General features: G+C 40.0%; 1 protein-coding gene across 1 annotated transcript; it reads left to right on the top strand.

Moving 5' to 3' along the window:
* Positions 1-3306: 3306 nt before the first annotated feature.
* Positions 3307-23752, top strand: nt5c1aa (5'-nucleotidase, cytosolic IAa). Its single transcript, XM_035681848.1, has 7 exons — positions 3307-3907; positions 7892-7936; positions 12100-12267; positions 12371-12500; positions 17702-17824; positions 20186-20370; positions 20675-23752. Exons 1-7 carry the CDS (start codon positions 3761-3763, stop codon positions 21029-21031), a joined length of 1155 nt encoding a protein of 384 aa, XP_035537741.1. The 5' UTR covers positions 3307-3760; the 3' UTR covers positions 21032-23752.
* The last annotated feature ends 578 nt before the right edge of the window (positions 23753-24330 follow it).

Raw genomic sequence — 24330 nt, 5'->3', positions numbered from 1 at the left:
TAGGCTTCAGCTCAGTGGAAAACCAAACAACAGAAATGCACACGCACGGGCCGGGCAGCAGTGAAACAGTGAATCACACTGCAGCAATAGAGGTCATGCCAAAGAGGTGCAGTTTGCAGAGCGGCCACAGGATGGGGCTGTTAGCTCAGACACTCTCAACTCTAATGTCCTAATGTCAGTGACATGCATGCGAAGGTCAGCTGTTTAGTTCCCTTAAGACATTCTTGTGTTCATATAAAACAAAGCAACAGAGAAAGAGCAAAGGGAAGACATACACGGAAATATCTAAAATGATTTGGTGTAAAGAGAGTGACACACATTGGCTTTTATCTACAAAAGAACACATTAAGTCACCATCACACTGACCCATGAGGAAGCGGACAGACAAGGCTGCTAAGCAACCTTCCCTCGCTCTGTGAATGTCCAGCTGACAAACCCTGTGTGGACGAATGAAGAGCAATGGACAGAAGAAGACTCCACCTCCCACTACTACTACTGCTACCATTACCATCAGTGGTTATACTAGTACTACTGATACTACTGATACTACTACCTTGTCCAACCACTTCTACTCAACTCCCTACTCCTTACTGTCAGTCTTGTTGCTATCAGCTATTATTTCATATCACAGAAGTTCATCATCAGAGGTCATTGTCACTGGCCCAGATATATCTAGAGAGGCATTCAACATTAAAGGGGCACGAGTACCCGTCACGAGAAGCACTACTCAATGTGTGAAGAAATGTTGTATAATATCTTGTGTGGCCCTGAAGAAGCTTTATTAAAAATCCTCTCCAGACATGTATTACAACATATACATAATAGTCTGCTTGAAACAATAATTTGAGTCTGATATATTTAATTAAAATCCTTAAAATAGAAGTTGCATACTGGACTGGACCTTGACCTGTACTAAAGGGAACTTGATATCTTGGCATCTCCTGCTTCAGTTTTGATTCATTTCATTCATTCATTTTTAAATGTGTCTCTTGCAATCCTCCAACCTTTGTGGAAGTGCAATACTAAATCACTGCTCCTTAAACTCTTTTAAATTGTGTTACAGAAAGAAAGAAACATATTAATCTACAAAGCTTTTCAAAAGCAGTTCCACTAGCACTGAATAATGCTAATAATTATGTAGATTATATCATTTTGACTTCTGCTGCTACATGTAGTACTACTACTACTAATACCAATATGCAAATATAATCAAATACCAAAGGACAAATGCAAATTATAATTAAAACAAATAAAAGCTGTCTTCTTCAGTGTAGGAAAGTCTATTGTTAGTCTTCAGTCTTCAGTATAAATAAATCTGATTTAACTTCCATGACCTTTGCAATTTTAGCAACTATTTGATTTTTACTACACTTTTTTCAACTTAATCAAAGGTGACTGTTATTGGCCCTGATATCTCTGACCTCAATCAAATACTCAGACCATATGCTTAAATATTAAAGGACCAGTGTGTAGGATTTAGTAGCATCTAGGTGTAGTTGATTGCAACCAACTCACCTCACTTTTCCCTCGCAGGAGAAACTAAAGAGGCCATAAACACGTAAGGTCAGTATTTGGTTTATCTGTCCTGGGCTACTGTAGAAACATGGCATACTCCTTGAAAGGGAACCTGATTCCTCTGTAGATAAAAATTGGTAATGAAAACACAATTCTTATTTTCAGGTGATTATAACACTAATGAAAACAATTATTATGAAATATTATAAATATTATATTCAATTTTTGCCAATAGATCCTCCTAAACAGTACACACTGGACCTTAAATTGTGCTACAGAATGAATTAACAGGCTGTGCTAAGGCACAATACCGGTACATTTTCGTGAGACAGCTACGGTGTAGACGGTGTAATTTTTCAGGTTCATTTTGGAATAATACTGTGAAGAAATCCAATGAAAAATTAGCTGGTATTAGGGCTAATGCTCCGTCTGGTTGTAAATCAGCGTAGAAGAAGAAGGTTTCGCAGTAAATGTTGCGATCGTTATTTCCGGTAAGTGCACAACAGCGGTGTTCGATTTGAGACAACACTACACTGCTAAAATTACCGCACTACGCAAGTAGCTCTGATTGGAGCTTAAAGCTTCTTTATACATTTTTGTTATAACTATGCATTTAGTGATATATTTGACTTGTCTGTTTGTCAGTTTCTGGGCTCCATAGACAAATATTCAAATTTCTTGTTTTATCTGACTAACAGTCTAAAACCCCCCAAACAATAAATGTGGTTACAGCACATCAAATACACAACTAACTGTTCACCATAAATGAACCAAGTACAACACAGATGTGTTTATCTGGTTTCACAGAAGCTCCAGCAGTGTTTAAAGTCAGAGTTAAAGCTATGGCAATAGTTCAAAATGTGCTGCAAATATGAGTGAAATTTAGAAATGAATTATTAACTGCACTGGCCATAAAGTGAAACCAATATCCGGGTAGAGTACAGTGTCAACCGGTCGCACCGGTTTGGACAAACATATTGCAGATATCATCAGGGATTTCAACTAGCCATGGCGGGACAAAAGCATTAATTTCCTTGTGATTAAAAGATAAATTAATTTGTAAAGCCACCTCTGCAAGAAACATGGCAACAAACCACAAAGGCTGTTGTAAGCCGTGGCACCGTGCATGAGTAAGGACACTAATGGCCCTGTGCTTAACTCGGTCTACAACCTTGATTTTAAATGAAGGTTACATCCATTATCTGCTACCTTTAGGCTAATTTAACTACAATTCCCTGGTCAACCCCTCCCTTACTCCCTCTGTTTCTCTCAGCCAACTATCTTTCTCAAATAACACTTATTTTTACTTCCCTATGCCTGTCACTGCTTTTGTTACATTCCAGCTAATATGGATGACTAAAAACCTCAAATGTGTATAGTTCAAAGCTACCATGTTAGAGAGAGTAAAATCAATGAGAATAGGGATTTACCCTTGAAAAATCATGTGAAGTGTTAAAGTCAAACCCTGCCAATGTTTTACCAAGTTTTAAAAATGTATTTTGTTTCTTAAAAGGGTTAAATAATAATCAGTCCATGTCGCCTATTAAAAAAAACAAAAACAATTTGCCACCAGATTAAATGGCTCATCATGATGGCTATTTTTTGCTGTGTGCTTAGTGTGTGCCTGAACGTCCCATGAGCCTCTTGGGCAAACTGCACTGTCAACAAGAGCCAGCAGGGGGGCGGAGCCATGCTGAATAAGGAAGCAGGGCTGTGATTGGTCGGAGGGGCGACGGAGGGGCATGAACGAAGCCAGGGAAGCCGAGAGAGTGATTGAATGGGACAGAGAGGGAGGGGGGCACTGAGTGGGGAAAAGAGAGAGCCACAGAGATAGCAGCAGATGGACCGCTGCAACACTGCCTGCAACACACTTACAAAGGATAGACTGTATGTGTGACGGTGTGTATCCCAGAGAATGCTTGTGAATGGGTGAATGTTGTTCATGTGCTCTGGAATTGGACGCTGTGAGCAATAATCCTCTTGAGGAAAAAAAGGATACAGACAAGTGAATAGGAAACAGAAGAGTGAACACACTTTGGTTGCTTTCACAGGGCAGGCGCAAGCAAGTAGTAAGCCTGTTATCAATGTAACAGGCTTACAGAGTATAAAAAAAAACTGTAACGGGATATTTGGTTCATTTGAGTCTGCCGAAGAACTAAACTGTCTTTGAAAGTAGAGAAGTGAGGGAGAGGTTGGAGGGCACCTTTGGGAGCACAGAGAGGGGGATTCTCTATGGTGAAGAGTGATGAGTCTGGACCCTGTGCAGGTGATGAGCGGACAGGTCAAGGAGCTCAAAGTTGGCCCTTCGTCCAACGGGGACAACAGAGCATCATGGGAAGAGAAAGAAGAGTTCGATCAAGACCACCTGGGCCTCACCACCAAGCCCAAACCAGTAAGTCTCACCGACCGTTCCTAAATGTCAGTGCATCTGTCAGTGTGTCTGTGTTTGTTAGCCATCTGGACCTTTAGAGGGTGTTTTGAGAGGCTACCATCAGAGTGCAAAGGCCTCTTGTTAAGATATTTACTGGACAACACAATCCCTCCCAAGATTCCCCCGTCTTCCTCCTGTTGCTGCGTTCCTCAGCTTAGTCCTTCGAGTCAGATGTTTACATCGCCCACGTGCAGCTTAAAGCGTAGCTGAAAAACGGGGGGCGGGTGGGTGCAGGGGGTTAGACGAGGTGAGAGGGAGAAAGTGAATCTGAGAGTTTTTGAAGCCACCGAGTTTGGTGTCAACTCATATTACGCCCTGATGTCATTCCATTCAAGTATGAATGGAATTTTAATAGCAAACACATACGACATCTAAAAGCCAGTAATTAGCTGTGAGAGTTAGTAGTTCACCTTCTCCCATGACATTCAAGATTTTAGAGGCTAGGCTAACAAGCTAATCTACATAATGTACTGTCTAGATTGAACTCTAGATTGTCATCACTTGACTTTTTCACTGGACTCTGGTCCAAAGGGTGAGTCATATCTTATTTAGTTTAATTAATGACAGCATTTTGACTCTTCCTGACATTAAAGGATGATGTATGACTAAATATGAGCACGAAACTAAACTCCTAGCATATTAATAGGACAACGTACATGATCAATCAAAACACTTTGCGTGTCAATGACTGCATGCTGCAGGAGTGTTGTATAGAGCTGGATCATGTGACAACTGGGTATTTTTAAGTGACACACTGCAGGTGTTCTTTAGTGAAAGTCAATAAGCAGCTAATATAGCTGACTTTGATTTATTTATTATTACTATTTATTTATTATTTAGTAAGGTTTTCCAAATAGTTTTCACTTACCTAGTACATCCATAGTTCTACCTCCAGTGCAACTTTGCTTCTGAGAAACTTCTGAGAAGTAAAAGTCCAGTTTGCAAAAGGTTAACACGAATCTGAGCTGACAAATGAACTAGCCTCAGTGGCAGGGTTTAGTGCTGTTTATAGCACTGCATGACTTCAATACAGTGCACAGGACACCAGCATTTCCAGGGAATCAGCGAACAGGAAACAGAATTATTGTAATTATATACATAAAACAAAAACACCTGACACTAGAGCTAAAAGTAGCTAAAAGCTGATCGAGTAATCTCTGCTGCTTCGGGATTAGTGTGTCCACACTGGTGTATTTACAGACTGTAAACATCCATTAGTGCTTAACTATCAATCCAAATATCACTGCTATATATGACTGTAATAAAGATATGACACTGGCTTAATGGATAGCACAGATCCATCTCTGCCTTCATCTGAGACGCTGTACACTGGGGGGGTTTAACTGTGCTCTCACATTACTGCATGTGATTATTCAGCAGAGGTAATGGACCACACAGATTACAGGGCTTTTACTGAAATGAATGACAGTTAGAACTGAGCAGAATAAAGTATGTTCCGTACATCATTTTGTGTTCGTGTTATGTAGCCCACATAGTAGATAGTAATAGATGTCAGCACATTAAACTTGATTTTATTTTTTGTTTCTTAGCTTTTATACTGTGTGCATATGTTCACTTATCTCTTGCTAGATGCTAAATATGTCAAACGGTCTCACAAAAATTAAATTCACCTAATGACGCGTTTTCTGTAGAACTTTTTAATGGATGACAGCCCCCTTATGCATAATTGGCTAACTAAGGAAATGAATATAAAAGATAAATAACAGATAATAATAGAAGGTGTTACATTTTCTTTTTAGTAATGGGAGCTTTTACTCAACAGCAGGCAGGAGCATCATTCATTAAAAAGAAAGGCAGTGCTAATTCACTTCTTTCATTTAATTTTAGTTATATCATCTTGATTAACGGCCACTGCCAGGTCACTGTAATTAGGAAGCATTCATATTAAATTAAAGCCACTTCGTATCTACATTGAGTCTGACGGTGAGGACCAAGGCTGGAAAAGGTGGGATAGTTGGTTTTAAGCAGATATTTTTAATAATGAATAATTAAATAGACTGATTGGAAAGAAAAAAACTAAATTTTTACTTTTTCCTCTCATAGAACCAAAAAGACTGGAATCAACATCAATAATGTTATAAGGAGTTGCTCTATTTGAAAAGTGTCCTGAGATAACTTCTGTTATGAATTAGTGCTATACAAATAAAATTGAATTGAATTGAATTGAACAGGGTGTTACTTCCTACAGTAGTAACCTATATCCAGCCCAAGGAGCACTTCATTAAGTAACTCCATTGTGTGGGGCTAGGTTTATGGAGTCAGGTTACATTAAAATATAAGCACAGCATGTCCATTGTGTGGTTTTTCATTATACTCCAGCAAACATAGCCAACTGTTTGAAAATAAAAGCATAAATGAAACCTCTGTCTTTAAGCTTACATGAAGCAGGGTTAAACAGCAACTTGTGTTTAAATAAATAAATAAGAGTTTGAGTTTACTTTTTTTTTTTTATCATACTCAGGTACTAGGAATAACCAGCTCTACACTGTAAAACAAGAAATGCTATTTCTTAATTTTTTAATCTTTTAAATGGGTCACCGTTAGCTTAATTAGTTAGCAAGCTACAGCTTATAAAATCTGTTTTCATTCTTTGGATAAAACGTCTTGTATGTATGTATCATTCATTGCCTTATCTCTTGACTGTGATTTAGCCTTACTTTGCCTGTGTTTTTAGTAATATATCAACAGCTCTGTCATCTTTTGTGCGGATCAACTTGACTGAGGATGAACGTATGCCTGTATTTATGTTGACAAATGCCATATAACCTTATCAAAATGACTATTCAGGTTATTTTTTCCCTATAAGATGCACAAAGCAACACAGATCAAATACTATGACTAAATAAAATGTTAAGACTTAATATGTAACCAAACAACATCGCAGCAGAAGTGTGATAATAATAATGTGATAAATATTGGCCTGATTTCAGACGAACCCGTACATTAACATTGCTGTTACTGCCAGTGTTCAGTCACACTTCTCTGTTACTATATCTGCCAGACCTGAACAGACTGCATCATCACTGGCCTTTTACTTATCTATAAATATCAGCCCCCCCTCTCCCCACTGCAACTCACCCCCACCCCGTCACTTTCTGCTCACATTCTCACCTCTTTATTTTCCTCACCGCTTCTCCCCCCCTGTTCTTTCTCTCCCTGTCTGCTGTCTGGAAATCCCTTCCACCTCTTCTCTTTTGAATTCTCGGGCGGACGGGAGGGATGTCTCACGGCGTCAGATATGTAAATAACTGATGACTCATGGATCTGGGTTATGCACAGATACAGGCCCTGCTGACCTGGCAGAGCTCTGACAGGATTAATATATAGAGTGGGGAAGAGAGGAGGGGAAAGGTTCGGCAACAATTCCCTTTTTTGTGCCGTACAGGACGATATGTGGTGCCATAAAATCCTAATTTCAGCATAAAACAAACATGAATGAATGTTTAGCGTTAATGGCCATCACACGAATCAATAAGTAGTAGGTGATCCTGTGGGTTCCTGTGGGTTCCTGTGGGATCCTGTGCAGAGGTACTGTGTGATTGATGCATTCCCAGAGTCCCACTGAGAGAGGGCAAGCTGTTAACACTACCAGTATCAAATCGCAGCAAAGAACTGGACTATCTGGGGATCACTCCCAGACTGTGTGACATGTTATTCATGGAGTAAACTGACTCTAACGCATAAGCTTCCCCAAAGGTCTCGTACATCTGCAACGCTGTCTCTGAGCAGCGTTCGTAAAGAGACCCATGTTTCCCACTGTGATTACGTAGCAGTGTGTGTAAGAAATACCCATCATAATAGGTCAATATACGCATAATTAAAAGAGTAAACAACAACAGATGCAGTATTTTTGGGTGGATTGTCAATGAAACTCAGTTGTGATTGAATGTTGTCTGAATAAAAACAAACTGTCATTTTGCCAAGGTGACAGGGAGACGAGCCCGGAAGGTGGAGGGAGGCATGTTCTTCGTAAGTATGTCCCATCATCATGCGAGGTCAAAGGTTGTGTCCATGGCTACTGAATGACCATCACCACTGCCTTTTCACCTTCTTTTAACCTTCCCCCGTGACGGCTGTCGATGTGCCTGCATGATCATGGACACACCCACTCTACTAACCAACAACCTGACCCGATGCATCGTCACGTGTGCTGCCATGTTGATTCAGATTGCACTGGAAAAAGGCTGGACTGAACTAATGAACCAACATGCTGTGTTCTAATCACTAGAAAGCCACAGAGAGCTACGGTTTGGGAACTCGTGCTCCTGTAAGCTTTGTTAGTTGTGTGAGGAAATGTGGGTGTTTCCTCTTTTTTTTCAAAGAGGAGAAAACTGTTTTTGGACATATTTGTGAAGATAGAATGAGCTGTTTTTATCTACAGAAGGAGTGGTCCTCTTTTCTGGAGTCCGTTGGGTCGAACTGGCAAGTTTCTACTGTAACCCAGAACGACCAATCCAAACACTGGCTCAGCCACCGTAGTTTCTCCTACATGTTTGGAAGGCTGAGCTGTATTCAAAGATGCCACTGAATCCCACACACTGGTCCTTTAAAGGCCAGTGTTGTTAGGAGACATATGCCTACACTTATTTTTTTGTAACCCCCCTAAATCTCAAAACAAAAACTCTCTGTCCTATAGAGCAGTTTATTTCATTCACCTATTTAAAATGTGAAGCGCAGACCAACAATATGTGTTTGGCTGTCAGAGTCATTAATTTGTGGGAGCAAATATGACAGGGGCCGCGTTGCCAGAATGTTGAAGATAAAGTAAATTCAAAATAAAATTCACATTTTTATCAATGTTAGGATAAAAGTAACAAAGTCTGATCAGTTACATCTCAGTGCTAAGTTTTGAGCTACAGGAACCAGGAACTTGGGTCTGACTTTTAAGCAGTCCAACCTCTACATCAGCAGTCAGATGAAGTGAAGAGACATTATACATTGTGGGGAAAATATTTACCACCTCAATGGCCGCCTGATAACTTGAGGCTCAAAACCAGTCAATTTACAATAATGAATGAACAAACAAAAGGTATTAAGATGACTCACAACTTTTAATTGTAACTTTATTTTCAAGACTGTATAGCTGAAAATGCTCATGAATACAATTTCTTCATTGTTTCAGCTAGCTAGCTAGCAGCTTAGCTGGATTCCATTGTAGTGATAGCAAATGACCCATGGATGTAATAAGGGAAAACGATACAGCAATAGAGGCGGGGCTGAATTTATACTTTTGGGAGCTGCTCAGTGGTGCATGAAGCCAAAAATGTATAATTTCCCGAAATAAAATTACCCGAATTTTCCCTATATACTTCCATGTTGTAGAGCCCACATAAAGCACACTAGAGACAACTGGCGGGGATAAAATGATTTAATCGTGCTGCTCTTTTAAACTTTTCAAATGTTATTGGACCGAATGGATCAAATCCTGACAGTGAAATTATTCATTTCCCCTTTAAACAGACGTTTCTTTCAAAATGTACACTTATGGGAATAATTCTTTTTGGGCTTGTGTGATGGACACCATTGCTGTGATTACACAGTTTAGCCACTATGTCAAATTGGCGTCAAAGCGCGGCGCTTTTCCTGGGGGAATGAAATGACCAGACTGTCAGAAGTTACTGCAGCGTGTCCGGTCAGCACCCAGTGGCTTACGCTGTGTTTTAAATTATGTGACAGAGTAACAGAAGTGTTCAAATCACAGTTGAGAATTGTGTGTGCTATGATGATTTTAGTGCCTAATCACACAGATATTATATATATATATATATATATTTCGGTACTAAATATTCATGGGGAAATCTAATGTGGGGTCCTATCATGGCATAAATATAAATGAAACTAATGTCTTCTTCTGGAATGCCTAATTACATTTTTTACTAAGTACATCAGTCAAAACAAACAAAGGCAAAGTGTCACATTTAGCCTATTTTTAAGTATTATTTTTGCCTTCACCTCACCTGCACTTCTGAAGGCCTGTGTGTTCATTTAGCTTTATCCTGACAAATAGCAACCTTCACATGCACCCTGGGGATAAGCTCCCGCTCTTTCTCTGGTGACAAAACAAAGCTATCATCATCACATCAGTGTGTGGTACAAACTCTAACTTTATATACGTGTGTGTTTGCATACACTGCAGACTGACATATGTAGGCAAAATCTACAGGAAGGCGATGTGTCTCTTTGTTTCATATGTGAACATTCTTTACCTGAGTAAATGTGTGTGTGTGCCTCGTAAACTCAGAAGAAAGTAAAACAAAAGACACTTATATTGTATGTACAGTACACTGTGAAAAAACTAATTATTTCAAGGCAACTGTCTTCACAATTTTTTTTATTTTAAATCAAACTCAAACTTTTTAACTTTTGCTGACCTCTAATCTTATGTAGAAATAATTTACTTTTACTTCTTTAGAAAAAACTTAAATATTTGAGTTTTAAAAACAGAATTTTTTGTATTTTGTTTAACTGTTTGTTATTTAAAAAAACAGTCAAGAACAAATTTGTCATTAAATTTGGGTGCTTAAAAATTAAATAGTTGCAATTGAAAATATTGAAAATAAATATTGAGTTTTCAGTGCATGCATGTATTTATATGTGCTATAAAAAAAACATGGATTACAGAGAACTTTGCAGACAGGAGAAATTGCTAAAATTGGATTATGTTTGATCATATTGAACCTTTAATCTGACTTAGATGTGGGTCAGGATTAATCCTGACAAGGTGTGTGTTTGTGTGTGTGTTAACAGGTAAGTAGGTGACATGTCAGCAGGCGGTGGTGTAGTGCTGGAATGAGGCTAAATAGAGGGACAATGGCTCCGTGCCCCTGTCAGCCTGTGGCCTATTTACCAGCACACATCCATCGGGCCATGGACACAAACATGCATGTGTCTTAAAACTCCGAGCTCGCACTGCACACACACAGAATGAATGGAGACACATATTAACTCAGAAGCATGCATTATTTATTGCTGTATGTGTTTTTGACTTTGTGTATGAAGTTTGAGTTTTTGTACTAAGACCGAACTATTGTGCAATACAATAGTTAACATTATCTTTATTAATCAATGTATTTTATTATTAGATTATTTCAGGCAACATGCATAATTTAGAGTTTCTTTTCAAGAATAGAAACAAAAGACACTTGCACCATACGTGATATACCGCACACATTCAGCCACACATTCAGGCAAAGTTGTGTGCACTGGTACAACCCTCACACATGCAAGCACATCATTGTACTTTAAATTAGTTATCCCCCTCTGGCCCCCTCACCCTTCTCATCCCACCACCCAGACATCATCTGAGTTCAGCTGCCCGCTGTGGGCACTAATGCCGGCTGCCCCCGTCGGAATGCCGCCCTCCCCCTCCCCCTCCCCCACAAGCGCTAGCACTTGAGCATCAGCAGACATTAGGCAACATGAGGCCGCTGTGCCATCTAACACTGTTCATTAGAGTTCTTGAAATAAGAATTACACACGTACAAACAAATTGTTGCCCTCGGGAAAGGTGTGTGCGGGAAATGTTTAATGCAATATAATAACGCAACTAAAGCCTCCAGAATGACCACCGAGTGGAACCAACAGCCCCTCAGAGTTTTTAAAAACAGGAGCAAACGTGTGCAAGCTCAGGCAGTGTATTGCACTCTTCCTGCCACTGTGAATGAAGCGTTGATAAATGAGTGGTCATGTGGTCACATGTACGTAGTCTTCTTATCCCGTGATTAGAGATGACACCATTCTGCTAATGACAGATTTCCATTCATACAGTTTGTAGCAGCTCTAAGATCATTAAGATGTTGTAATGGTATTATAACAGGCATGCCAAGAGTGTTTTTGCATGTAGCCCAGCATGTAATGTGTGAAGAACTCTAAAAAAAGAAGCTGCCCCTGAGGTCTCTTTTAAAACAATAACAGCAGCACATAATATAAAAAGGAAAACATTCAAGGTTTATTAGCGAGGTTTAGTCTGAGGGTCGGTTTTGCACCACAGGTAAAAATAGGACACCTTTCACCTCTACCCGCCTGTGTTTTCCAGTCATCATCTCATTGGGTCATTACTGCTCGTCAACCTCCCTTTTTCTTCTGTTCCTCCTCATCACGCCATTTCCTATCTCATCTTTCTTTTTCTGCAGCCAAAGCCAGAGAACGCGGTGACCATCGCTGTGTCTTCTCGGGTCATGTTTCGGACCGAGCGGGAGCAGAAGGTGTTTGAGCAGAAAGGAGTGGAGGAGTATCTTCGATACCAAATCGAACACGAGAATGAACCATTCGCCCCGGGACCTGCTTTCCCCTTTGTCAAGGTTAAAACCACACAATAATACACAGACATGACAAATGCAGTGCAGACACTGAATATTTAATTGGCTGTCCTGAGCTGATTAGCGGATTGTTGTATCCTGACAGGCCCTGGAGACCGTCAACGCTCGTCTGCGGGAGCTGTACCCACAAAGTGAAGAGCTGTTTGACATTGTTTTGGTGACGTACAACCATGCACACGTAGGAATCCGGCTCATCAACACCATTAACCACCACAGTAAGTCTAACAGAGATCGAATTACAGAGTAGATGTGGCTCCAATCTGAGAAAACAGGTGCTTTATACCAGGTATCTCTTTCACAGTTAAACAGTAAAGGCAATCGCAGGTCATCAGGATAAAGCCTGTGTGTACAATTTCAAAAGAAACAACTTTGGCGACCCTCTGTGGCACTATCAAAAGATACAATATGGCAGACAGACGAGTGGCTTTAAATAGCTTCATAGCATTGATATGTTAGTAAGATATCAGATTTCAAACACCCACGCAGACACAAATCAGTCTGACAAAATCATTATGTCACTGTCCATGCAGCCAAACTGAACATGACACATGTCAGTGACAGTATTCTAAACATCAGTTTAAACATTTATATTTGTGTAGTCAATCTAAGCAGCTTAGAGAGCGCTCAAGTGTGTGACCCGGTGGGTTTTTAAGAGGTTTTACACATCCAAAGAATTTCTATAAAATCCAGACCAGCTGTCTAATTGTCTAATATGTCAAAACGTGTAGCCACGCTAGGCTAGTAAAGGAGAATAAAAGTGGTATAGGTGCATCCCTATGATGAGTATGGAGTCTGACTTTTGCTCAGTGAATTGGCATGTTTTGTATTTATACTTATAAGAAGTTTAAGGTTTCAATACATGGATTTTTTTTTAAACAGCGTCACTTCGTGGTTATGTTCTTTAGTGTACTTTGTGTGCTCTGTTCTTTGTGAGTTTTTCTCAAACTGTTTCCTTAAAGCAGCTACAAAGACAAAAAAAAAAAACGTACATTTTGTGTTGATTTTGGCGGCCCCTGTGTTTTTGCTGCCTCTTTGACTGATTTTGTGTGAATCCGATGGCATTAAGAATAACTACATAGAAATAGCCAATCTTCTCTGTGATGGTCTTGTTTGTTTATGTAAGTCATTTCATAACCAGTGAAAAACTCCTCGTAGTATAAAGCGATACTGAATCAGGACAATAAGATGTTAAGACACACATTGATGTAATGAGATAATCCAAGTTGGTCAGGATACTGAAGCTGACGCAAGCTCAGCCGAGAAACAAACAACAAAGTGTATGAACAGCTGACTGACAGGATCCTTCCCAGGGAAATCTCAGACCCTGCGATGACATCTTCCTCACAGACCACTTCCTGTTCAGCTCCTTGCATGTTTTCATATCCTCAGAGCTTAAGGCTGGGGTGAGTTCAAGATGACCTCCTTTGGGACGTAAGAATAATCTGAGAGGCCCGAAACAAAAACAGGTTTGAGCGAAGCCACCAAAGCAACGCACCGCCCTCCAGATGCTTCCATGTTAGATCTCTCTGGTGGCTCTCTGCGTGACGGGCACAACTCATTTAAACAGTCCCCTGACCTCTGACCTTTCCTACAGATCTAAAGGAAAACACAGCTTCTCTGATGTTACAGCGGGTTTGCTGAGCACCGTCCCTGCACCGTCGGCCAGCGTTGGGTCCTCCTGGGTGACACTGTGATAAAAATGATTAAGAAAGAAACATTTATTTACTCCTTAGCTTCTCACAGTTGAAACTGAATCTGGCCACCATTTAGATACTCATTCATCTCTCATCAGCTGCTTAAACTAGCTATTTCTTACAGCCGCACGATGAAGCCTAAAGCTTCTCACCTTGCACTCAGATGGCTAGAGACAACTACACCGTAACAGTAGCACATGGCTCTGAATGACAAGGTACCCGCCAGAAATTTCATGCATCTACTTTGTTACTTCATACGACCCCAAGGGTCGGGATGACTGACAGGCCCTGTAATGTGCTCTGTGCGCAGAAAATTAAGATATGATGTGATGACATTATCGTTCTCTGTGGAAATCAAAACCGCAGCCAGTCGAGACCTCATACATGCAGGCAATATGCATAATATCCTACACGGACACACACCTAGCTGCTATGAGAGTGCACACTAAAGCTGCTCTTTGTTTGATGTGACAGCAGTGTCTCTGCAGTCCTGCTGGTTTCCTGCTTTCCTATTACCATGTTTTAGATCTTCTGAACAAGCAAATAAATCATTCAAAGATATACGATATGAAAACATTTTTGCAGGGAGGGAATAAGGATACAAAGACATCAATGGGGAGGACATTTTCCCTCGACTGACTCCCACGCTTCGGCAACCGTCTTAAAGGCAGGGGACGCTTGATATGATGAGGTACATTGTAGTGTGGGGGTCAAACTCACCAGGGCCCGACCACAAAGCTACATAAATAAATCATTTAGAAAATCTGTGGAGACAGTTGGTTCTTTGAATGATGGCGAGTTCACTCAGGGAGTTTAAAGAACTGTCTCTCTGTTTCTTTTAGTCTCCATCTGCCTGTTTATGAGTCATATTCTGACTCGTACTTCTTTCAGAACTGCAGTGCACAACTTTGCACTGCAGCAAATCCAAATAACAACAAAATCCATCAGGATACAAGAGTTTACTGCTGCTGAGTTTACTTTTTTATAACCGGAGTTCTGTCTCACAGCTATTCAGGAGACAGTTTGTTATCCTCAAGATTGTTTCTAAATGTGTTCCGTTTGCTTTCTTTCTCATAAAATATTGAATAGCTTTCACCTCTCAGTTTTTTTTTTTTAAATCAAACAATCTGAGAAGAAGAGAAAATCCCCCCTAGGTTGCAGAGCTTCCAACTCATAGACATATCTGCAAGGGGGCTTTGGTTCATTTTGAGTGGGGAGCACAAGTATACTGTTGTTTTTCTACTTATTTGGCGTCAAACATTCACTGTTCATCTATGTCCCGCGAGTCCTCAGACATTCAGTTGATTGTGGCTCATGCTACTTACAACTTAAATGTTCTTCTGTTTCAATGAGCTGCTGGGGGAAAGCTAGCTGTTACCACCACGATGAAGTTAAAAATTGCTATAAAGGTGAATAAAGCATGGTGTAGATGTGTGTTAAGTTTGATCGATTAGCATTGAAACTTACAGAGGTCTACACCTTGCTCCAAGTTAGAAAAAGGTACCCAATGTCTTTGTCCAAAGCCACAAATGTAAATGCTATATATAACATCCAGTAACAGGGTTCTCCGTGCCCCTTCCAGCAAACTGCATCTGAATCAGGTTCTCAGTTCAAGGACAACTCAGTTGCAGAAAACAAAGGAGGACTGGAGCACACTGATTAATTCACAGGGGCGTGGCAATTGGACACTGATTTTTTAATACATTTCAAATCCAGTTCATTATCCAATGACACCTGTACACCTGCTCTTGTTTTTTCAAGTCGTTTTGACTCTGATTAAGACACAGTAATGTTGAAATCTTCTAATAAGTGTGCTCCAGTCCCCCTTTGCTCTCTATATATAATATCTATCTGTACAAAAAGGAATGAATGAACATGTCTCAGATGAGATCTGTGATTGTGACATTGCTTCACAAAGACAGTTTCCTACCACTTTCATGCCTGACTTGTGTTTATTTGTAGAAACAGGAGCCCCTTTGTTGTTGTCCACATTAGCATTCAAAAAAAACCTCTGCCCACACAGCAAAACCAAAATAGCTAAATCTCTTTGTCTTCATCCTCTTTAGGTTGTGACAATACAAAGCTTCACAAACAGTAATGTAATGAGACACATCGATCACATCACTAATTTATTATAGTGAAGTTGTGTGACCAAACAAATGTAGAGTGAGTGCAGCTTAATGACAACACTTGTATTGTGTGATCAGCTATACTAACATTTAAAATGAGTGAGCAAGAGAGAGAGCGACTCTTACTTTTTTTGTGTTAGCATCATTTTGGGTGTGAAATATTGTTTACTGAGTGTGGAAGGAAGGCAAAGAAAGATGAAAGAAAGAAGAAGACGCACCTTCAGGGTTAAAGGGACAAAAGGGATTTTACATAAAAAGAATTTCTCGGACCTTTGGTGTGTTCCATTTACCTCAGAAATCCAAAGTTGGAGTCAAGTACAACAAGTCGGAAAACAAGGTTAGCCATTAGCCAATGTTAGCAATCCCAGTTGATAGTAACACATTACACTGTATTTTGCTCATACAAACATGATCGCAGACAGAAGTTGGACAGTACTGTGTGTACGACTGATTTAATGAGACACAAAAGACAGAATATTACTTTACGTTTGAAATCAAGCTTCAGAGGGCGTTCCAGTTTAAATGGGATGTGCCATTTGAAAGTGTACATTTACAAAAGAAAACGTGGTACAAACTGAGGTTGTAGAGTTTGAAAAACAAAGGCATTTACCAGGCAGAGAGGGTTTATTAAACTACTGGTTGCACTATGGGAAATGTAGGATGTGGCTGATGTGGTGTGTGATGCATACAAAGTAATCAAAGTCTTCTGCTGCACCAATCTTTTTATTGAATATTTCTCTCACAAGTCCTTCATCTTTATGGAAATGCAATAATAAATTGCTAGAGTGCCCCTTTAATGTGAACAAAGACTAGTGCAGCTTTCATATAATATAACCTTGCAGTCTCTCTTTTCATAATACGCTCACTAATCTCCCACTCACACTAACCTTCACTTTTACTATATCTCCATCTATCTGAGCTGTCACCCACCTATTCCTGTTCCATTATAACCTTCAATGCTTCTCAAGCCCATTCTATCACATCTCCGCCCCAACATAGTCTTATCACTTTACTCCTGTGCCCTTTCTTATAGTCCCCCATCTTCTCTCTGTTCCCTCATAAATATCAGCTCATTTTACCTGAACAGCTCTGTAATCATGGATCTAATATCAGTCTACTCTCGTTCCTCTAAATACCGTCTCTCAGCTGCTCTTAGGATCAGCCCACAGCAGCGAATTAGGAGCCTCAGCCAAAATGCAAACAGACACTTTCCCACCAGTCCTAGTTTCTTCTGCCTCTGATCTTCACAGCCATGCCCCTCCTACAGCCCCCTCTTCCCCTTCTACTTAACCCCTACTTTGGACCCTCTCCCACACTCTTGTAAGTTTATCCTCTCACCCTGTCCTTACTAACCCCAATCTCCCCTCCACTTCACCCCCTGAAATTACTTATCATGAACTCAATACAAAGCCACAGCTCCCAGCAGAAGGACTTTTCTGTTTTGTTTCTGGCTCTCGTGGTCTGTAAAGATACAAATTAATACAACAACAACAATATTGTAATGCATCTTTAACGCTGCTAATGTAGCGATGATAAAATGGCCTATGTACTGAAACTAAAAACCATGTTGCTGTTTGTTCCTCTTGTCCCCAGATTTGTTCATTGAGAGGTTTTGTATGACGGGGGGAAGCAGTCCTATTGGCTACCTGAAGGCCTGGCACACCAACCTCTACCTGTCTGCTGACGCTGACAAGGTCAGGGAGGCGCTGGCTGAAGGTGAGCACACACACACACAGCCAACAAAAGTAAATAAAAAATAATAAATGAAGTCAAAAAAACAAATTGAGATGTTAACATTTGTAACACATTGAACCAGTTTAGACCATCTCAAAACTAAAATAAGGGCTGGTTTCTGAAACCAGATTTGCAAATATGAACTGCAAACATAACCTGGCCATAACCAAAATAGTAGTGTGAATCTAAACCAACTGTGTGTTTGCATTTACTCCTTTAGTAGAGTTTGAATGTCTTTCCTTCCAGCTACCTATTTAGTTTTATTCATTTCATTACTGTTTGAAAATCTGTTAGCAAAGGCTTGACTTGCTTCAAGCATGCCTATCTAGCTTTATTATTATCACTGTAATAAGTGCAGTTGTAAGGGCACAATGATTAAAAAGTCTGAGAAAGTGCTTGGCTTTCTTTTTTCAAATATATGTAATTTCAGATAAATAAAATGTCAGTGCTGCCATTAAACTTCAATTTAAATGGAAAATATGCATGATGCTGTTAAATTCTTACACACACACACACACACACACACACACACTGCGAGTGCCAGTATATGTTTTCTGTCCCGTTTGCATATTGAGTAGCAGTGACTGACGTCTTCCCCTGGTGCTGCAGTGACATTACCATAAACCAGCACATTGATGCCAATTTCCTGTCTTTGTATTTTCTTGATGGATTCCTGCATGTCGAGGAATATCAAGACATACACTTAAAGGGAACACTGGCTTTGCTCTGACTGTGGTTCTGAGTATATATCAATATTTGTGAGGAAATACAAAATGTTAATATGCTCTGCTGACAGGGAGCCTAAGAGAGAATATATTGATGTGGAATTTGTGGGACTTGAGGTGACAGCCACTTCTGAAGGTTTAAATTTGTTCAGAGCAGCACATTTCATGCTGCATTATTATTGCTGTCAAAAAGGAAGAGCACATTATGAAACTGAGCAGGCCAATTGGATACAGATAGGGTTGAAACCTAGAAGAACTGCAAAGAGGAATAAAGGAAACTAATTACAAATAAAAATGTGTATTAGCACAGAATGCTTTAGTTTTTCAAAATCTTGATTTTCTAGCTTTCGCAACCAAAGAACAACATATTATCAACTACAGTCTGTGTGTGTGTAGAGGGTCAGAGGGAAATGAACTAGAGTGCTCAATGATCACAGCGTGGCCGCGTACCTCTCAAGGTGACTTCAGAGACATTCTTCAAGTGACTTACACACTTAATGTCACTAATGCAGTGACTCTGTGGGAAGTGCACTCCCACCAACAACCCCCTACCCCACCCAAACACACACACACACACATATAAAGATACAAGCAAAGGAAGTGTCCTTGACATTTCACTTGAGAGGTTTTAATTAACTGTGTAGCCATTTGTTAATACTCACTGTGAGCTGAAGGCCGTTTCTTTACTGGACCTACAGCTTGAAGCAAACATTCCTGATTTTATCTATTTACAGCAAGGACAGAAAACAATGGAGTGAAGTGACCTTAGCAAGTAATGTTTCTCTTTACCTGATTCTGACCACTGTCATATGAAGTATACCTCTTATATTAAGAACCCAAAGTGAGGTGTATAGTGAAGTGATGTATTAAAGCTGGTTTAATAAGATGTTTCTGTTCGGTTGCTTTTTATCCACCCAGATGTGAATTAGTTTGCAATGTCTCAGTTCATTTTTGAAATTCAAGGAGCGCAGACCAAAATGCCTCTGGATCGACCTACAGCCCATCAGAGCAACAAAACGTCAGTTGGTAAACCAAATCCTCTCAGAAGTACGGCAAACACATCTTTCTTATCTGCAAAAGCTTCAAATGCAGTGTTTTGTTTTTCGTTTGGACAAAAGCTACCATCCAGTTAATTTTATACTGACAGAACAACAAAAACAGTTGGTCAATGGAATCCCTCAACTGCCAATAAGGTCAAGCTCCTCCGTGCAGTCATCGTAAGAAACCCACCCCATATTAAATTAATGGTTGTGACTGGGACTACCGGATCTAGGACTGGTGGCAATCTGTCTTAATGATGGCCAGACATATCTGCCATAGAAAATAAGGCTAGGTTTTACCTTAGGAAGAAAAAAGTTTTTGTTCGCTTGATTCTGATTCTAACAAGCTACAGATGTCAGCGTACCTATAGGGCTGATTTAAAAAAAAGTAAGGTAATGTATAGTTATACGTGAAATCTGGCTTTACCTTAGAAAGCAATGTTTCTACTCACTATCAGTTTAATTTAAAGTGCAGTAACGTGAAGTAGAGTTTGTACAGTCACCACCCTTTAACTGCCTTTTGAACCCATTTGAAGTGCATATTGTTCAACCTAGTCTCTGTCTGTGTTTGCGTTCAGGCATCGCCGCAGCCACCATGTTCATGCCAGAGAAGCTGACAGAGGTGTCAGAGTCCCAGCTAAGGGTTGCATTTGATGGCGATGCCGTCCTCTTCTCTGATGAATCGGAGCGCATCTTCAAGGCCCACGGGCTGGACAAGTTCTTTGAACATGAGAGGGACAATGAGGACACACTATTGGATCATGTAAGTAGTTTGAACTTATCCTCCACACTTTACATTGCTATTCCCTTGCACCTGTAAATTATTATGCAGATGTTTATGATACAAATAAATGTCATTAACTGATTATCCCATTAATAAATTATGCAAAATGATATGATAAATGGTTTCAAATGGCATTGGGATTCAGACTGTCAGCTGGTGCATCGTTCTATCAGACAGCAACTGAATGAAGTTAGCATTAAGCTGTGCAGGCTAACATTAAAACATGGAAATACAGACACTGAAACACCAGTTCTGCTTCAATCTCGGCCTTCCTTTCTGGCAGGGTCCCCTGAAGGGCTTCCTGGAGGCACTGGGGAAGCTCCAGAAGAAGTTTTACGCTAAAGGCCAGCGCCTGGACTGTCCTATCCGAACATACTTGGTCACAGCTCGTAGCGCAGCCAGCTCTGGGATCCGGGCGCTGAAGACACTCAGGGCCTGGGGCTTGGAGATTGATGAGGCCTTGTTCCTCGCGGGAGCACCGAAGGGACCCATGCTGGAGAAGATCAGGCCTCACATCTACTTTGATGATCAGATGTTTCACGTGGAGGGAGCGGCCGAGATGGGCACCGTCGCTGCCCATGTCCCCTACGGCATTGCACAGAAACATAACCCCAAACAGAAATCCAGTGTGGGGAAGTAGCCAGCAGGCCTTTTAAGAGGCCATAGGCACAGTTATCCAGCCAGAAACAGGACAAGAGAGGAAGGATCGGATGGAGAAACATCTCAGAGAACAGCAAAGTGAAGTTGAGAGGTTTCAGAGAACTTGGAAAGATGAACTTGTACTGAATTGTATGTGGAAATGTATCATTTCCATACTGTCGCAATTGTAAGTTTGTTTTATCACATGTGAACAGTCTCAGCTTATTATGTTAGGAGTTAGATTCAGGTCTGGGTAGAGGTCAAGTAGAGGTCTGGAACCTGAGATGACCTGGATGCCAAGTGTCCCTCAGCTTTACATTTCAAAGCCTCAATCTACTCAATCTACTCAATACTTAAGTGTTTCGCCAAGTCTTGCTTTAAACAGGAATTCCGAAGGTGCTTGATTGCCATGGTGACCTACCATTTCTCTCACTACTACTTAACTTCATAAAGAAGACATCTCTTCAGTAAATGTGGGAGGCATCACTGATATTTATATGCCTCCTGTTTAAGTAAAGCACAGAGACTACACTATGTCACCAGTAAATGAGCCATTTAAGCGCAATGCAGCGGTATTATAAGGTTATAGATTATAGTGATGTACTGTAGCACAAGAGTCATAATTTAAAGTTATGTTTCAATCATTTTACATAGTTTGACTTCACAAGAATGTAAAATCGTTTGTTTGCAACCATACAATATGTGTTGTATATTACTGAATATTGACTGATAATATTATCTGGTGTTAGTCCAAAACAAATTTAGAAAGCCATAAGTTTCAGTTGGTGCCTTAGTTTCAATGGAGACACTATTTATAGCCAGTTTAGCAGTGTGGTAAGTCCAGTATTTTGGTCCAGGGTGAAATATCTCCACAACTGTTTAATGGATTACCATAACATTCAGTACAGACGTTTATGGTATGCAGAAATAGAAACCTAGTGAATTTGGTGGTGATCCCCTGACTTTTAATGTTGCCTCGTAGGTTAAAATTTAAAGTTAAAGTTTCAGTTCATGACAGAATGTTATTTGTTTATAAAGCTTAAGTACACCTGGCACTGACAGAGCACAGGGAAGACTGAATAAAGTTGAGTGAATTCTGACAATTCTGATTTGAAATGTTCCTAAAATGGCTGCTTGATGTGTGGTATATAGCCATATGGCTTTCTACAGAAGCAGTGAAAAGCCTGTGAGAAAAAAAACAGGTGGTAAGTTTTTTTCCCCCACATTTTTATAGAATTTTGCTATAGTTATATTGTCCAACATAAACAATTTACCCTTGTGCATTGAGAAATTAAAACGGATCTAGAAGAAAACACGAATGCTTTAAGTTCTATTAGAAACATGGGGCAGTGGTACACTTTGTTTTTTTGGTGGCAAAATGAGTATTACAACAACACAAAATTAACTTGAAATAAAAAAACTAAAACTTTTTTTCCTCTCCAAATGTTTTCAGAGATGAAAAAAAGAATTGACAATTATCTTGGCAAAACATTTTTTGTCATCTGAAAAAATTAAAATGAAGGTACTTACTAGAATACCCAAGCCTTTTTTAACCAAAAATTGGATCACCAGAATTTGTTTTTATCACTTGCCTCTCAGGGCTTCCGAACTTGGCTCACTCAGGCTGAATGTTTTTGCTCCACAATGGTGATAAGAAGAAAAGCTTTATCTCAATGTTGAATCCATCCATGAATTTAGCTTTCCAGTGTTTATAATGAGTATTACAGCCTTAAGGGCCTTCTATGGCTATTGTTGTTTAAAAGCAAAGGTTGCTGACATGAGGGCATTACAGCCTCTGCGCAATGTGCTGTGGTTTCTTACAAACTGAAGTATCACAGTAACAGATGTTTAGCAAGCAGCTAGGTTGATTTTACTGCCCTCTCCTGTGCATCACAGCTAGTACAAAGTCACACTCTGCTAAGGTGGCATTGATAGTATGGCACTGTAAAGTTTACCAGTTCAACTACATCTGGCAATCAATACCTTGGTTCAGTTACAGTATGACTTATGTTTGATTGAAAAACATAGAATTTGTCTTTCATCGACAAAATGGCCGCAATGGCCTTTTGAAAATGTCAATCCACTGCACATCCCTCGCCACTGCTCACAAGTCCTCGGAAATCTTTCACCTAGTGTACATTTAGTGATGGTTCATTACACCTCACCAGCCTTCTGGGGGCCTCGAAGTTCAGGAAAGAAAGCAGTCCACCAGTTTAATTTCACAGCCAAAAATCACATAATTAAACAGATGTGACTTTTGGCAGACGTTTGTCCTAAAATGATGGCTGAGTCATCGGATTGTAAAGTTTCAGCAGGATCAGTCAGTGCAGTTTGGACTTTAGGCTGACATTTAGGTATAGATAAAAGAAGCAACGTTTGAACATTTCAACAACCAGTTTATGGCAACGTTTTTGACAAGTATGAAAGAAATGGTTTTGCAATAAGAAAATGTACATGAACAAAAAATAAAGTTGTAAATTATAGTACTTCTTTTCTCATTAATGACAATAGTCTGAGATTAAATGAGTTCCATGATGAAACATGCTAGATGAACACATCACTCCTGCACAGGGAGTCACTGATGTGCACTCCTTCACTCCACCATAGTGTGGCAGCACTGGAATGATAAATGACCCGCTGAAGAAACTGGTCTTCATTCCCCACATGTTGTTTTTATCTAGGATGAAAGCTGATCATTTGGCTTGATTCATTAAAAAAAAAACATGCGCATTAAAGTGATCTAAAAGGAAGTAAAATGTCATATTTACATATTTTCTTCTTACATACCTTTCTCATTTATTCTTATTTCCTCTTTTTGTCATGTCCTTTCTTATCTTTCCCCCTGTTAACACTCATTTATCAAAATTCACATTTAGCTGAATCATATGGCTACCCACACTTCCCCTCCCCTATTCACATATCTGTGATAAATGTGTTAATATTCCCAATCGTTCCCAGCTGAATTGGATCTTCCCAGCAGAGCCTGGATAATAAAAGCCAGAAAGCGCCAACATCCAGTGCTGGTCTATCTGGAGCCATATTGCTAACAACACCACAGGGACGGGCCCTGCTGGGAAACAGTGATGGATTGACATTCATGTGGATTTTATAAGCTCCAAAACAGTGGGCTGATGTTGCTGGCAACACACAGTAGAGGGCAGGGGCAGATAGATAAGATATGGCCAGCTGGCGACTCTGTAAAGCCTATGCACAGTTCATAATGACACACATGCGCAGGCTTGCCAGCTGTATCCATAAACAGACAATAACCATCAAATGAATGGGGAATATTGAAAGAGG

This window comes from Morone saxatilis, unplaced genomic scaffold (genome assembly GCF_004916995.1).
Source record: "Morone saxatilis isolate NCDOM2014 unplaced genomic scaffold, NCSU_SB_2.0 Contig9, whole genome shotgun sequence".
Classification (NCBI taxonomy): Eukaryota; Metazoa; Chordata; class Actinopteri; family Moronidae; genus Morone; species Morone saxatilis.
The sequence above is the reverse complement of the archived record's forward strand: the minus strand, read 5'-3'. Positions and strand labels throughout refer to the sequence as shown.

What these genes read in the sequence shown, in the direction of transcription:
- nt5c1aa (XM_035681848.1), top strand. Translation starts at nt 3,761, where the DNA reads ATGAGTCTGGACCCTGTGCAGGTGATGAGCGGACAGGTCAAGGAGCTC. An exon ending in TCACCACCAAGCCCAAACCA is followed by an intron (nt 3,908 to 7,891) that starts GTAAGTCTCACC and finishes CATTTTGCCAAG; the next exon opens with GTGACAGGGAGACGAGCCCG. An exon ending in CAGGGAGGCGCTGGCTGAAG is followed by an intron (nt 17,825 to 20,185) that starts GTGAGCACACAC and finishes GTTTGCGTTCAG; the next exon opens with GCATCGCCGCAGCCACCATG.